Source organism: Aspergillus karnatakaensis, assembly GCF_047715665.1.
Source record: "Aspergillus karnatakaensis strain CBS 102800 unplaced genomic scaffold BJY04scaffold_43, whole genome shotgun sequence".
NCBI classification, from domain to species: Eukaryota; Fungi; Ascomycota; class Eurotiomycetes; order Eurotiales; family Aspergillaceae; genus Aspergillus; species Aspergillus karnatakaensis.
The window spans coordinates 241,355-255,945 of NW_027395755.1; the positions used below are offsets into that span (position 1 = coordinate 241,355).

The 14,591-nt window shown below is 52.2% G+C and overlaps 3 protein-coding genes across 3 annotated transcripts; 1 reads left to right on the forward strand and 2 right to left on the reverse strand.

The window, feature by feature from the left end:
• Positions 1–546: 546 nt before the first annotated feature.
• BJY04DRAFT_220856 (uncharacterized protein) lies at positions 547–1,461 on the reverse strand (the record flags this gene model as incomplete). The annotated part of the gene is made up of 4 exons (XM_073716985.1): positions 547–933; positions 1,010–1,107; positions 1,162–1,359; positions 1,416–1,461. 4 exons carry the CDS (start codon positions 1,459–1,461, stop codon positions 547–549), a joined length of 729 nt encoding a protein of 242 aa, XP_073568606.1.
• Positions 1,462–4,306: 2,845 nt separating this feature from the next.
• On the forward strand, positions 4,307–12,537 carry BJY04DRAFT_220857 (uncharacterized protein; the record flags this gene model as incomplete). Its single annotated transcript, XM_073716986.1, has 2 exons — positions 4,307–5,737; positions 5,794–12,537. 2 exons carry the CDS (start codon positions 4,307–4,309, stop codon positions 12,535–12,537), a joined length of 8,175 nt encoding a protein of 2,724 aa, XP_073568607.1.
• A 5-nt stretch (positions 12,538–12,542) lies between these two features.
• Positions 12,543–14,459, reverse strand: BJY04DRAFT_195091 (putative chromate ion transporter). The gene is made up of 4 exons (XM_073712161.1): positions 14,199–14,459; positions 14,018–14,139; positions 13,410–13,963; positions 12,543–13,361 (listed from the first exon to the last, which is right to left on the reverse strand). The coding sequence occupies exons 1-4, from the start codon at positions 14,436–14,438 to the stop codon at positions 12,733–12,735; spliced, it is 1,545 nt and encodes a 514-aa protein (XP_073568608.1). The 5' UTR covers positions 14,439–14,459; the 3' UTR covers positions 12,543–12,732.
• Positions 14,460–14,591: the final 132 nt, after the last annotated feature.

Here is a 14,591-nt window from a genome sequence, read left to right on the forward strand (position 1 = left end):
CAAATCAGCCCCCTCGCACCCGGGGTTCTACTGTTCCTACGGTCTCAGCATCTGCAACTGCGCATTGCATCTATTTCGAACCAGCGCCGTGGCGATTACTTGCCACTGGCCTCACGTAAATGTATAAGGTACACCCAAGGGAAACGCCGGGTAGGCGTACAGGTGTTGCTATCGCGAATAATGCATCGCAAGTACCGCCGCTCGAACCAAATTACTTTCCACCACACTCCTAAAGATGCAGGCACCGATAACCATCTCGCTAGGCTACTGTGTCAAACCGACAGGACGTCTGATATCCATGATCATGAACCCTTGGGCGAGGATCGGCGGATGCAATCACATCGTCCTGATGCACATCCCCATGAACAGGGGGGTTTGTCGATGCCTTCGGGCTCTGGTCCCGGGCTTGATCAAAATGCGCCGGTGATATGCTACATCCGTGACAGCCAGATATCGGATCGAAGATCAGTCGCTTGTGCTAAGGTTGCATTGTTGAAGCCTTCAGGCAGTGTGGTGTGCAGAATTCATGAATCTTAATCGCTGAGATCAAGTCGTATCATTCTCTTCTATATTCGTCTGTAGCAATCGTCGCACATGCTGTCTCATCTCCAAAACACCTATTTGTAAACGCTTCACCTCTATTGCCTCCCTCTGGCAACACCGGGTCAAAATGCCTATAGCCTCGATAGTCGCTGATAATGTCGCCGTCTTGCTCTGCCGGTTCTTAGCCCCCTGTTTGCTTGTGGAGCCGGCAATAGCCCCCTCGACTTGTATTGTCCAGTCCGCTGTGTCGGTCCTACAAATTCGCTGCGTAGTCTCGGCCAACAGGGTCTGTGTCAACGCCGCATACTTTTCGTTTAGCGACGAACGGTATCGTTTCTCTACCGCGTAGTGGGCCCGCTGCGTTGTCTTGAATTTACTGTCCTGATCGCTCTAAAGGGAAGATAAAGAGGTTAGTCTCTGAATAACTCGCTATCTTCATCATATAGCTGCGCAATCTGTGACGTACCCTCTTCGTGGTGGACCTATGTCCACGCGGCGGGGTGGGCTGTCTTTGTTTTCCTAATGATGTCCTGTCGAGGACCGCCGCGGAGTCCGTTAAGCCATCTGATAAAAGTCAGCTGTGGATTTAACTAAGTCCAGGAGGACTTGGCCACTAACCTGTTGAAGGCGAAAGTGATTGAGGGGTGAGCATAGGCCATTGGAAGGTGCTAGTCGTGGTAGTATGAGGTCCCAGCGTCCAGTCGTTCATTTCTGGCAGGCTCCAGTCGTACAAGGAGCTGGACGTGAACGGGTTGTCGAAGTAGAAGTCTATACCAGGGTGAAAGGCAGCAGCATGGGGGTCGTCGAGCGCGTTACCTGCCGGAGGTTAGAGTACTCCAGACTCCACATACAAGAAACAGTCGTTGGCTTACCCTCAGCGGGCGATATGTCGATGTCAGCAGTATATTTGAACGACATTCTCACACAAACCTGTGGAAGCGGATCAAACGGAGCAATGCAATGACTGCCCTGTATGGAAGCCTGAGACGGTGTTGGCTTATTTATTGTCCCCTACATCTGCCAGTATTCCAAATTTGCCCCCTATATTCAACCTCCTATGCCATTACAATGGACAGCAATCTTACACGATTGCACCTTATCAGAATCCATGTTCAAACGAGTGGTGCTGAAGAATTGCAGTTCGAAGCTACTGATTCCGCCCCCATCAACCCTAGAGTGCCGCGAAATTAGCCAAGGGTGACTGTCGCGAACCGCCCTCTCCAGTCGTTACCCGGTTGACTAGGGATTAGCGTTTCTGTTTGATACATTTCATTGATGTCTGTGCATGGGAAATTGCCGCTTGTTTCATGCGCCTTTTGCCGGGCGACGCCGCGAAATTCCCTATCTAGGAGATGTTTAACGACATCTGCTATGCGTAATATAGACATTTTATCTCTTCGATTCATCTACCGTAACTCAGAACATACATGATGTCAACATATACTTCTTCAAATCGCCATTATCCCTGTATTCCTTGTCGGACGTGCTGTCTAACTTTCCAACGCCAACCATCCATCACGACTACTCCAAGCTACTTCAGCGGCTGCTGCAAGTGGGTATTTCTCTTCATTGCTAACAATCTCGACCATTTTGAATTGTTATCAGACAGTCAGACAAAGTCTCAATCAACACGACTGACTTTTAGTAGCATGGAATCAGAGTTCTGGGCCCAACCCTTCTATCTTGAACTCCACCAGTCTTGACATTGAGCTTCATCTGGCATCTGCAGGCGAGCTGTGGAGCTGTGGGTTTACCACTGGGCCAGTCACTGTATACGTGGTGATTAAAGCTTCCCTGGCCTCAAGTGCTCTCCACTTTTAAGACTCCGAAGTCTCAACATGAATCAGGTCACGGAGGTGCGTCAACATAATGGGGCCAAAACGGCCGGTGCAGGTGCTTGGGATGAGGTAATCGGAGTCCAGATATGCAGAGCAGTTCGAGACTATCGACTGTCGTTACCACCCTTGCCTGTTTCTCGTGGTTTATGTAACTCATGTTTCACATCTCCAGCATGTGATATTATCAGAAGCTATCAAGTTAGGAGATGGTATTGTTCTGCAGTCTCTCAGCCGTGTGCGGCAAGGAGGACAGTGGCTACATCAAGCAGTCTGTCCAGCTCTCCGAAATACTCGGAGATTCCGTCGCCCCATACCGAACATGTCAGGTGGCCGTACTCGGAAAGTCCGAGCCTTTGCAGATGCCATCGAAAATATCTCAAAAACAGAAGTCTTGTGCTGAGTAGCAGTAGCACGACTCTCGAATAAATGGGACGTTCTGGACGTTAATTAGCAAGCTCAGTTGTTTTTACTCTGTCAGACACATGTACTCCCGCCGGCTCGTAGATCTGGAGAACATTGCCCAATGGATAAAGTTTCCCTTGACCACGAAACAGCACAGTATATAGCGGAAGATCGGTCCTACACCAACATTGGTCTCTGGTAGGACTGGAAGTTAAGCCAAGACACGAACACGATTCCCAAACGGGTGTCGGTTTGTTGTATATAGTAATGTGAATACACGGGGTTCCAATCTTGCATATTACTTCACAGTTTCGGAAATCTAACCATGTTCAGAAGCGGTATCTAGGTTTATTTGGCCACCTTGATAACAGGACTCATCACCCACACGTATGTGATATACTGCAGTAGCTCAGTATGTACAGCTTTCATGCGTGTAGAAGAGGCCATTTGGCTGAGGTTTCCTATCGTTCACGTAGTCGGATGTCTAGTTAAAGTGTCAGTCCAGGAAGCCAATCTACACATTTTGATTGAGCTCAGTTACACGGAAAATGGATTGTTGGTGTTCTGCTTTGAGGTCTGAATGTTCTAGTCAGGACTATATAGGCGGTCCTCCTGGGATGATGGCAACTGGGGCGGAACTGTCTCTGTTAAATAATGATCTTCACAGCCTTACAAAATCCTCTGGGCATTAGAATCGCTGGGCATCGAAATTCCCTTCTCAATTGATTAATGGCCCATGGTGAAAAAAGCCAGCTGGATTGCATGTTGGAATTTTTTTATCCCTAGCGCTATTGTTAACGATCCTTCAATGTGATGCCACTTGCCTTCTCACTTACCTCCACGTTTCAAAAAGCTTTATGGATGACATTGTTGCTCACTGCTCTGCCTTCCTGAGACTGCTAGTGCCCGATAGTAGGCGACAGACAAGCTCTATTCGCGGAGGATATAAGACTGATAGATCCTAGCACAGGGGCCAAACGGACGAAGGCTTTTAGCCTCATGCACAATCGCCAAACGCACGGTTTTATTGGTTGCCATTACCGCACAGCACCGGAAGACCCACCGCTAGTCGTTGATCTTCTAGTCAAGAGCAGTCTAACCCCTGTGGCTAGCGAGCCTCGTCTGTGGCCCGCTGATCTAACACAGTTTTCCTAACCATCTCCGGGACGTAGCTATCAGACGGGATCTGGCTGTGCCTATAACAGACCAACTACGGACTCCTACATAGTTAGCAATGGCTGGGAATGAGCTGTTGTTGGTTGTCGTTGGTTATATGAAGACAGGAAAGGAAGGATTGCGGAGCAGATGGCACCACTGGGGGTGGCGCCACACCCGGGGAGTATCAGTGCTGAGTGTTGGAGCTGAGAGGCACTGGAGAACTAGGGCTAGTTAGTCTCTCAATGGGGAATATGTGCGTGCTGGGATATTTAGTAATAATGATGTAGGCGTGTGCGCGCGGGGGTCGTAGTCTGTTGGGCACATCCAGCTCACCTGTTAGCACATTATCCTCAGATATCATTACCATGTTACAAGACCACGACGATTTGACCAGCCTTAAGCTGACGCTGGAAGAGTTTGCCGCCGCCGCGCTTGAGACCACCGCAGAAAGAATTCGAACCAAGGCCCACAAGACATGGCTTGCACTGGGTGGAGACTCCCTAACAGCTGTATTCTTTATGGGCGCCTGCCATCAAGCCGGCATTGAAGTTGGTCTTCCTGATATCCTGCAAGCTGCTAGTATCGGTGACTTGATTGAGCAGATAGCTCAGTCTCAGCAAGTAGAGAACACAGCAAGCAATGGAATTGAGATTTCAGATGGCACGACTAGGAGCCTCTCTGTGGATGATCTACCTGATTACCTGGATCTTCCTCTTGATCGGGTTCAAGGAATTGGGCCTTGTTCGCCCATGCAAGAGAACTTTGTTGCCCGTCAAAATATCGACCCAACAGCATATCAGCTCCAGTTCACGGTCAAAATCACCTCCACCAGCCCTACGGTTGACCTCACAATTCCCACGGTCACACAAGCATGGAAGACAGTGGTAAAAAGGCACCCTGCCCTTCGAACTCACATTTTTGAGAGCGTCTCCCGTCCGGGGAGACTTGATCAAGTGGTTGTTGAGGAAATCGACCCCGAAATCATCATTTTATCGCATGTGGAAGCTGGACAGCAGAATCCCTTCGTGCAGTACAGCTCGAAATTTCCACATTGTTTGATTTTAGCACAGATACCGAACAACGCATTATTGCTCCGCCTGATAGTCTCTCATGCGATAGTCGATGCCATATCAATCGATATTATCACACGAGACCTATTCCGTGCCCTAACCGGGACACTCCCAGCCGGTCAACAACTACGAACTGAGGAGTTCCTGGATGCCCAACAGCCAGAGACTTCCCCCGACGCCCTATCCTACTGGTCTCGGTACTTGGAGCCCGTTCAGCGCAGCTTTCTCTCCACCGCAAGTTCCAAGGAGACGCCGACCGGTCTCTACACAATCGACCAAGACATCCCCATTTCACCAGCATTAATCCAAAGACTCTCCGACGAGTCCAACGCTACCCTCGTGAATGCATGCCAAGTCGCGTATGCGCTTGTCCTGCATGCCTACACCGGTACTCGCAATGTCAGCTTCTCATACACAACCTCAGGACGGCAGAAGCGCATCAGGGGCTTGCAAGAGGCAGTCGGAAACTTCGTGAATACGCTTCCTTGTCGGGTGGACTTTGAGGAAAGCGAAACTATCCTGGAAGCATTAGAGCATGCACAGGCAGATTACCGAGAAAGCATCCCTTACCAAGGGGTCATTCTGAACGGTAACCAGGACCTACAGGGCCCTTCGCTGCATCAGCTCGGTGACTCGCTTTTGACATTTCAGCGGGGGATGCCTGAGGTGGAGCTGGCGAAACTTGGGATTGCGTTGGAGGTCGTGTCTTGGGAGGCGCCGTCGGACGTATGTGGTGACACTCGAGGAATCGTCAGGAGACAAGCTGATTTATGTCTTTGCAGTACAATTACACGCTGGCTATCAGTATCAAGAAACAACAGCTCGGACTCCGGCTTACAACATGGGCGTCGTTGAGCTCCAAGGAAGATACGCTCAATATCTTACAACTTTTCCGAGATAACCTTGACCTTGTGCTTCGGCATCCAAGCGGGCGCTGCTCCAACTTCTTGGCATTGTCAACTCGGGATCAAGAGAAGATACTCAGCGCTAACAGACACCCATACCCCCTTACGCAGAGCACCGTGCACGAGCAGGTATGGGCCACAATACAACAGCAACCTGACAATCCAGCTGTGTGTGCTTGGGATGGGCAGTTGACCTATAGTGAGCTAGGCTCCTACGCTAATCGTCTAGCCGCCAGCCTGATTCGCGATGGTATAAAGATTGAGGAAAAGGTTGGCTTATGCATGGCCAAGTCACGTTGGGTACCAGTGGCAATGATGGCAATCCTACAAGCAGGCGGCGTGGTTGTCCCTCTTGGAAACGAACATCCACGCAGTCGCATTGACGCACTGGCCAGAAATGCCGAGATCCAGGTCATGCTAGCCGACCCAACAACCCGGCGCTTCGAGGGCGTTGTACCGCGAATGGTTGTGATAGACACGGCGTATATGGATCAGCTCACGCCAGTTACGAATGAACCCTTCCCGAAAGTATCACCAGACAATGCAGGTTGGATTATCCAGACTTCTGGAAGTACAGGTACACCAAAGGCCGTGGTTTTAGAACACAAAACGCTCTGTTCTACAATGCACGTCCAGGCAGCACGCTACAAGATGGGACCGTGGGTACGCGCGATCCAGTTCTCTGCGCATACTTTTGATGTTTGCGTAAAGGACATATTTACAACCTTGACCTTTGGCGGCTGTGTCTGTATCCCCTCTGAAGCCCAACGACTTGATAATCTCGAACTGGCCATGAAGACTATCGACGTAAACTTCGCATCATTGACCCCAACCGTCGCAAGAATGCTTGATCTACGGAACCTGCCTCGTCTTGATACGATAGTATGCACAGGCGAGGCTCTAAGCCCAGCCGTCCTTCAACCCTGGTTGGATCACGGACAGGTGAAAATATTCAATGGCTACGGTCCCTCCGAATGCTCGCACGTTTCCACCATTAATGGCCCTATCAAGACACCAGACGAGGCCACAAACATCGGATTCCCCGCTGCTAATCGACTCTGGGTTGCTGACCTATCTGATTTCAATCGCCTCTGCCCTATCGGTGCTGTAGGAGAGCTCTTGATTGAGGGAGCGATTGCGCGCGAATACCTGCATAACCCGGAGATCACCGCATCAGCCTTCGTCTCCGACCCCGGTTTTATCAAACAGCTCGGGTTGCTGCCTGGACGGCGCATGTATCGCACAGGCGACCTCGTCCGACAAAACAGAGACGGATCACTGACCTACCTTGGCCGTCGGGACACACAGGTCAAGATCCGAGGTCAACGCGTCGAGATAGGCGAGATTGAAAGCCGTATCTCGCAGTCCCTACCCGGTAACCCACTGGTCTGTGTCGATTTAATCCAGCAGCTTAATAGCCTCCTGGACTCCTCGAACCTTATTGCAGCGATTGATTTCCACGAAGTCTTACCAGACGCCGGTTCTGCACAAGGACTTCTCTGTGAGCCATCCGATACAGTAAGGAGTGTGTTGCAGGGACTGCATGCCAATCTGATCGACCAGCTCCCGCTCTACATGGTCCCGGCGCACTTCGTGCCCTTCGTATCCTTACCAACAAATGCATCCGGAAAGCTAGATCGGCGTGCTACCAAGGAGCTGCTCAAAGCACTGACCGAAACCGAACTCGCAATTTTCAAGAAGAAGAAAACGGTCGATGGTAGCATTATGACAAACACCGAGCAAGCCCTGCAGGCAATATGGGCTGAGGTTCTGCAGCGGCCTGCAACTGAGATTAGTGCTGATGACCACTTCGTGCACCTAGGCGGAGACTCGGTGATTGCTATGCGAATGACTGCATTGGCTCGGAGAAATAACATCTCGCTCTCTGTCACTGATATAATCCAGAACCCACGCTTGAGCGACATGGCGCGGGTTGTAGATGAGAGCCAGGGAGCGGCTGAACGGGCCGCCATTGAGGACCCCGCTGTGTTTGAGCTCTGGGGCGATTACCTTTCGGCAGATCCTCTGGAGCAAGAACGCCAGTTGGCGAGCGTTGCTGAGTTGTGCCAGATTGATACGAGTCGGGTGGAGGACGTGTATCCCACTACGCCACTCCAAGAAGGCCTAATGGCTATGACGATGCAGTCTCGCGAGACATATGTCGCGCAGCATGCGTATCGGCTGGATTTGCAAGTCAGTTTGGAGCGCTTTAAGGCGGCCTGGGCTCAGGTTGCAACTACTCTTCCTATTTTACGTACTCGGGTTGTTTATACCCCGGAGCTGGGCTCATTGCAGGTGGTGGCTCGGACTGCTCCTCAATGGGTGACAGCATCTGATCTTACGGCTTTTCTGGCAGAGGATCGGGCCGCTTCGTTTTCTTATGGAGTACCCCTGCATCGATTTGCCATCATCAACGACACCACAGGAGGAGTGCCTGAGCGCTATTTTGTGTGGACTGCTCATCATTCTGCATATGATGGACCCACTGTAATGAAAGTGTTTGACATACTTGCTCAGAGCATTCAAGAAGGAGATAGTAGGGCTTCAGCAGCTGTGACTCCCAGTCCACGTCTGATCCGCTACCTCGAACAAACAACAAAAGGCGAAGGGCGGCTGCAGTGCGAGGCGTACTGGACAAAGGAGCTTGAGGACGCCAAAACTACAACCTTTCCCAACCACCCTAGTTCCTTCTATCTGCCCTCTGCTACTGGTGCTCTGAGGCATAGCTTTACATTACCACGGGAGGACGGCATCACTAGCCACCGAGTCTCCGCTGCCATTCTCCTACGAGCTGCATGGGCCCTAGTCGTCGCTAGCCACACTTCAGACCATGAGGCAATGCTTGCAGTCGTGCTTTCTGGTCGTGATGTCCCCTTGATCGGGATCGAGGACGTGGTTGCACCAACAATCACCACAGTCCCTTGCAGGGTTCAGATTGACCGCACGCAACGTGTCGCGGACTTCCTGACCCGGACCGATACACAGAGCAAGGAAATGGCACCGTACGCACAGTTTGGCCTAGCGAATATTCGCCGTGCCGTTCCGAGTTTAACCCATGACTTCAACCCCGGACACCTGTTTCTGGTCCAGCCCGGCAGCGAGGATTTGGCATCGACCAAGGATATAGGCCTTGAGAAGTTAGATGGTGATCGAGGAAACTTCGAGGGTTACTTGCTTGTTGTTGAATGCACGCTCGATCAGAGCGGATCAGGCGTTTTGGTCGAAATGCGATTCGACGCGCAAGTTCTTTCGCCTTCCCAAGTGCAAGCTCTGCTGTCGCAGCTCGAGCATGTTGCAAAGCAGTTGCAGGTTCACAACATTCCAGACAGAACGCTAAAACCGACCGAGCGAGGTATTGCAATTGACAGCCTTGACCTGATTAGCCCTCAGGACAAGAAGAAGCTACTTACTTGGAACCGACCGCCTCCACAAGCTGTGCAGGCTTCTCTTGTAGTGCTGGTGCAAGCTCGAATGGTCGCAACTCCCGATGCCCTAGCAGTCTGTGCGTGGGACGGCACCCTGACTTACTCCCAGCTATGGGAGGCCTCGAGTCGACTTGCAAGGCATCTTACTTGCCTCGGTGTTGGACCTGAGACGTTTGTTGGCCTGTCTCTTAGCAAATCGCAATTTGCAGTGATATCAGTGCTTGCTATCCTGCTGGCCCGAGGGGCTGTAGTGCCGCTTGAGATAAAAGACACCGATACGAGATATAAGACAATTGCGGATGACGCCGAGATCTCTGTGGTGCTGGTTGACGCTGCCCAGGCTACACGCTTCAATGCTCTGGTGTCTCATCCAGTCATTGTAAACAGCGAACTGTTGGAATCGCTCCCATCGTCAGCCGTTACACAACTCGACCACCCTAGCCCAGCATCAGCAGCATGGGTGATATATACGTCCGGAAGCACCGGTGTACCTAAGGGGGTTGTTCTAGAGCATCAAGCCCTGTGCACTGCAGTGCTCACCCAGGCATCACGGTTCGGGGTTACCTCTTCAACAAGGACTTTACAGTTCTCCGCATTCACCTTCGATCTCAGCATTGAGGAAATGTTTACTACCTTAGTATCTGGGGGCTGTCTTTGTGTCTTATCAGAATCAGACCGTACGGACAGGCTAACATCCGCCATGAACGAACTAGCGGTGACATTTGCCATTCTCACGCCCACCGTTCTCTCGCTACTGAGACCTGAGAGTGTCCCAGCCTCACTTGATACCCTTGTTCTAGCCGGTGAAGCCGTGAAACCAGCTCTCGTCAAGCCCTGGCTTGGCCGTATCAAGATATTCAACGGATACGGACCAGCTGAATGTTCAATGTTCTCCACAATTAACGGACCAGTGCTTCACGAAAAGGACGCACCCGTTATCGGTTCTCCGGTATCAAACTGCCTCTGGGTGACAAGTCCGCTAAATCACAATTCACTAGTCCCTGTTGGTGCCGAGGGTGAGTTACTCATCGAAGGCCCACTGCTCGCTCGAGAATATCTGCATGATCCTGAAAAGACGATGCAGTCTTTTGTGACTGATCCAACCTTTATCCACTCCCTCCAGCTATCTCCGGGACGCCGCATGTATCGAACCGGTGATCTAGTCCGACAGAACCCAGACAATGGGCTGTTGGAGTACCTTGGACGTCTGGATACGCAGATTAAAATCCACGGCCAACGTGTCGAGATAGGCGAAATTGAAAGCCATATCGTTCGCCTCCAGCCAGAGATTCAGATGGCGTGCGTGGACCTCGTGCAGCTCGGCGATTCCTCAGAACGTACCCTACTTGCGGCAGTCGAGTTCTTGCCTGATGCCTCTAGCTCTATCCTGGAACAAGACTCGGATGCTGTCACTCCCCCTTCCGAAGAATTGAAAGGCGTTTTGTCGAAGCTTCGCATTCAACTACAACAAGTCCTACCCCTATATATGGTTCCGACATATTTCATCCCTATGACGCTCTCAATGAACGCGTCCGGCAAACTAGACAGAAAAGCAACGCGAAGCGCACTTACTGCCCTTAAGCCCGAGCAGCTGAGAGCGATCGCGGCTGAAGACCACAAACCAGCACAGGACCAAGTTCTCACAGAAAAAGAGCAAGAACTTCGGCAACTCTGGATTCAGGTCCTCGGTCTTTCTTCCAGTGAGCACATTGGCAAGAACAGTGACTTCTTCCAATTAGGTGGAGACTCGGTGGCCGCGATGAAGCTCGTCGCTGCAGCAGATAAGGGGACGAATACGTTGAAGATTGGCGTTACGCAGATTATGCAATATCCCCTTCTTGCGGATATGGCGAGGGTTTCAAAACGACATACTCCTGCAGCGGGGGATGCTGAGCCAGCATCGTCGGGCTTGCAGAATGGCCACACGGATGCTATCAACGGCGGTCAGTCGTCGCCTGACCAGACAATCGACGCCAACTCCGATACAATTCTGCCGGATAATTCACCAGCCATCTATACCAAGCAAGGAAGCACAGATGTCGACCGGCACGTCTCCCATACGGCCCCAGAAACTGGCATTCCACCCTTGAATAAGCCAGTAAACGGCGAGTTATTGCAGCCAGTACAGCCCTCCATCAACGCCCCCAACGGCAATAGTACAGAAATGGAGGTGGACGAGCCAACAATCAACTGGTCCACCGAGCTCATCGTCCCCTCGACCCTTCCAACCGCAAAAACCACCCGACCCAGTCCCCCCCGCACAATCATCCTAACCGGATCCACGGGCTTCCTCGGCGGCGCCATCCTCAAACAACTCATCGCCTCCCCCTCCATCCAAACCATCCACTGCATCGCCATCCGCTCAATGCCCCAACACCCCACCGGTCCGCTCGCACACCCCAAAGTCCACCTACACGCCGGCAACCTCTCCCTGCCCAATCTCGGCCTGGAACCACAAACAGCAGAAACCATCCTCAGCACCACCGACGCAATAATCCAAAACGGCGCCGACGTCTCCTTCGTGAAATCCTACTTCTCGCTCCGACAGGTTAACGTCGAGTCAACGAAGCAGCTTGCCGCCTGGGGCGTGCAATACGGTATTCCAATCCACTATATCTCCACTGCGTCAGTGGCGTACCTTACCGGAAGAGAGAGCTACCCTTCTTCCTCTGTGCGGGCCTTCCCACCATCGATTGACGGGGAAGAAGGGTACATCACAACGAAATGGGCGGCGGAGGTGTATCTCGAGAACATGCAAGCGGCCTTTGGATTATCCGTCGTGATCCACCGGCCCAGCTGCTTGATTGGTGAGGGGTCTCCGGTGACGGATATGATGAGTTCGGTCTTCCATTACTCGAAGATCTTGCGTGCTGTGCCGCGCGGGGAGCGGATAACGGGGTATTTTGATTTTATTTCGATTGAGAAGGCGACGGGGGAGATTGTGGATGCGGTTCTTGGTGCTGGGGGGGTGGTGGAGGGGGGCATTCGGTTTTTGTTTCAGAGTGGGGAGATCCAGATTGAGAGTAGCCGGATTGAAGAGAGGATGAGGGAGTTGACGGGGGAGATGTTTGTGACGCTGGAGATGGATGAGTGGGTTAGCAGGGCTGAGGGATTGGGGATGCCCGAGCTGGTGGGGCATTTGTTAAAGGGAAATGCCAGTAAGGGGTTGTTGATGACGAGGTTGGATAGGGAGTAGGTAGCAGCAGGACAACGGCAGGCGGTCTTCCCAGGATTGAGATTGTGGAAGATGGATGATATATACGAGCTGCGTAGCCCTAACTCCACACGTGATTCCTAGATACAGGCATAACCTCGAAATCAAATCATTTGCCAGCTCTCTGCGAGCCCCATCGATGCTAAATCTATATAGCACAAGGTAGAGATAGCCTCGCTAAGCTTTCACAACCCCATACCAACACATTCCAAGCACAGCACCAAGCAAGATGGCAATCGCCGGCGGCACCTTGAACCATGCGCTCTGCGCATATGTCACAGCAGCGACAACAACCCACCACGGTTCCCTCGCCAGACTCAATCCATCTGTCTCAGTCGGAGTCAGATATCCAATTTCCCAAAGGCGATAAACAGCTGTAAAGACCAGTCCTACTGCAGCCGCATTGACGCCACGCAAGAAGTTGATGACATAAGCGCGCTTGCGGAGAACTCGCCAGAAGCTTTGCACCGCTACTGCAAGTGCAAGTCCAGGGAAGAAGATTCCTAGACCACTAAGAACTGCTCCGAAAACTGTAGGATGTGACGTATTGCGCAGTGCGAGTGCGCCTAGGAAGATGGCGAAATTAAAGTTCGGTCCGGGGAATGCTTGGATTATGGCAAGGCCGATGAGGAAATCTCGACTGGAGACCCAACCTGGGTCGACGACGTAGGAGCGAAGGAGAGGGATGACGACTGGGCCGCCGCCGAAGATCACGGTGCCGGCGAGATACATGTTGGCGAAGAGATCGAGAATCAGTGGGGGTGCGGAGAGCCGGGCTCGTGCCACGAGAATGCCGATGAATGAAGCTTGCTTTGATTAGCTGGGCAGTCTGAGGTGCTAGGTAAGAACAATACCGAAAAATAGCACGAGGATCGCTGCTCCGACTCGCACGCGTATTACATGGTCTTGCGAAGGAACATGTTGCGGCTCGTTGGGAGCTCCGATCGGGCTGGCGCTTGCTGGGCCCGCCTCTGGCTTTCTCATGCGTACCATCTCTGTACCTTGGGATAGATTTCTCGTCGACATCCGCTCAACATCTGTAGATTGCACACTGTCTCCTTCAGGCTCTGGCTGCCGATTGCGGTTTCTCCAAGCGCTCTTGGCCCGGCGAATTTGTTGATAAAGCCATCCGTCCCAGACGGCAGTCGCAAGGCCACCGGCCACCATAAGGATAGGGAAGTACCATAGGGCACTATAGCACAGGCCTGCACAAGCGCCAAATATGACCAAAATGCGAGAGATCTTGTCACGGATAGCTTTCTCTGACAGCTGAACAGCTGCCAGCGCGATAATGCCTACAGTCGAGGAGTTAAGACCCGAGAGCAGAGCGTACACTGGCTCCGGAAGCGTGTCGTCGATGCGCTGAACCCCAAGGGAGAGGGCATACATCCCAATTGCACCCGGGAGACTGCAGCGGCGTCAGATTGATGAATAGTATTGCTAAGGTATATGATCTGCATACCACCAAAGAAAGAAAGCTAGCAAGGCCGGAACAAACCCCGCATGCAGCAGCGCTAAACAGAACAGCATCTTCGTGCTAGCAGGACCGGGCAGTCCCTGGCAGATGGCGAAGAGTTCTTGGTACTTTACACCCATCTTGATCAGCATGACATTGTAACCGGGCGTGATAGGGTCATGATTACCGTCTGCTCATCAACCCACTTCTCTTTATCGACAAACCGCTTATGCAGGATTTGGAAATGCACAGGGGGCCCGCCGAACGCGGTAAGCCCAAGATCCCATGTTTTGAGGAAGACCTCCAGTAATCGACCGGTCAGCGGGGCCGTTTCAGTCTCTCCGTGTTCAGACGCGGCGTGGGAGCGCCATTTCCGAGTGAGGGACCGGAGAGACGATACTAGCCGTGAGCGAGTTGGTACAAGCATTGCCGAAAGATTGAAGTGCCTAGGCGACGAGGAGGAAAAGGGAGAGAAAAAGGAGGATGGGAAACCGGCAGAGGAGGGTGCAACGCACGTGCTGAGTGCCCAGCCCTTGGCGATGCGTGACCTCATCGGTCACCGTGATTGGTGCGGTCATTC

Excerpts from the sequence above, each read along its gene's own strand:
- BJY04DRAFT_195091 (XM_073712161.1), bottom strand. The coding sequence starts at position 14,438 with ATGCTTGTACCAACTCGCTCACGGCTAGTATCGTCTCTCCGGTCCCTC. Across the intron at positions 14,140-14,198 it reads AGTGGGTTGATGAGCAGACG|TACCAAGAACTCTTCGCCAT; the intron begins GTAATCATGACC and ends ATGGGTGTAAAG. Across the intron at positions 13,362-13,409 it reads GATCCTCGTGCTATTTTTCG|CTTCATTCATCGGCATTCTC; the intron begins GTATTGTTCTTA and ends AATCAAAGCAAG.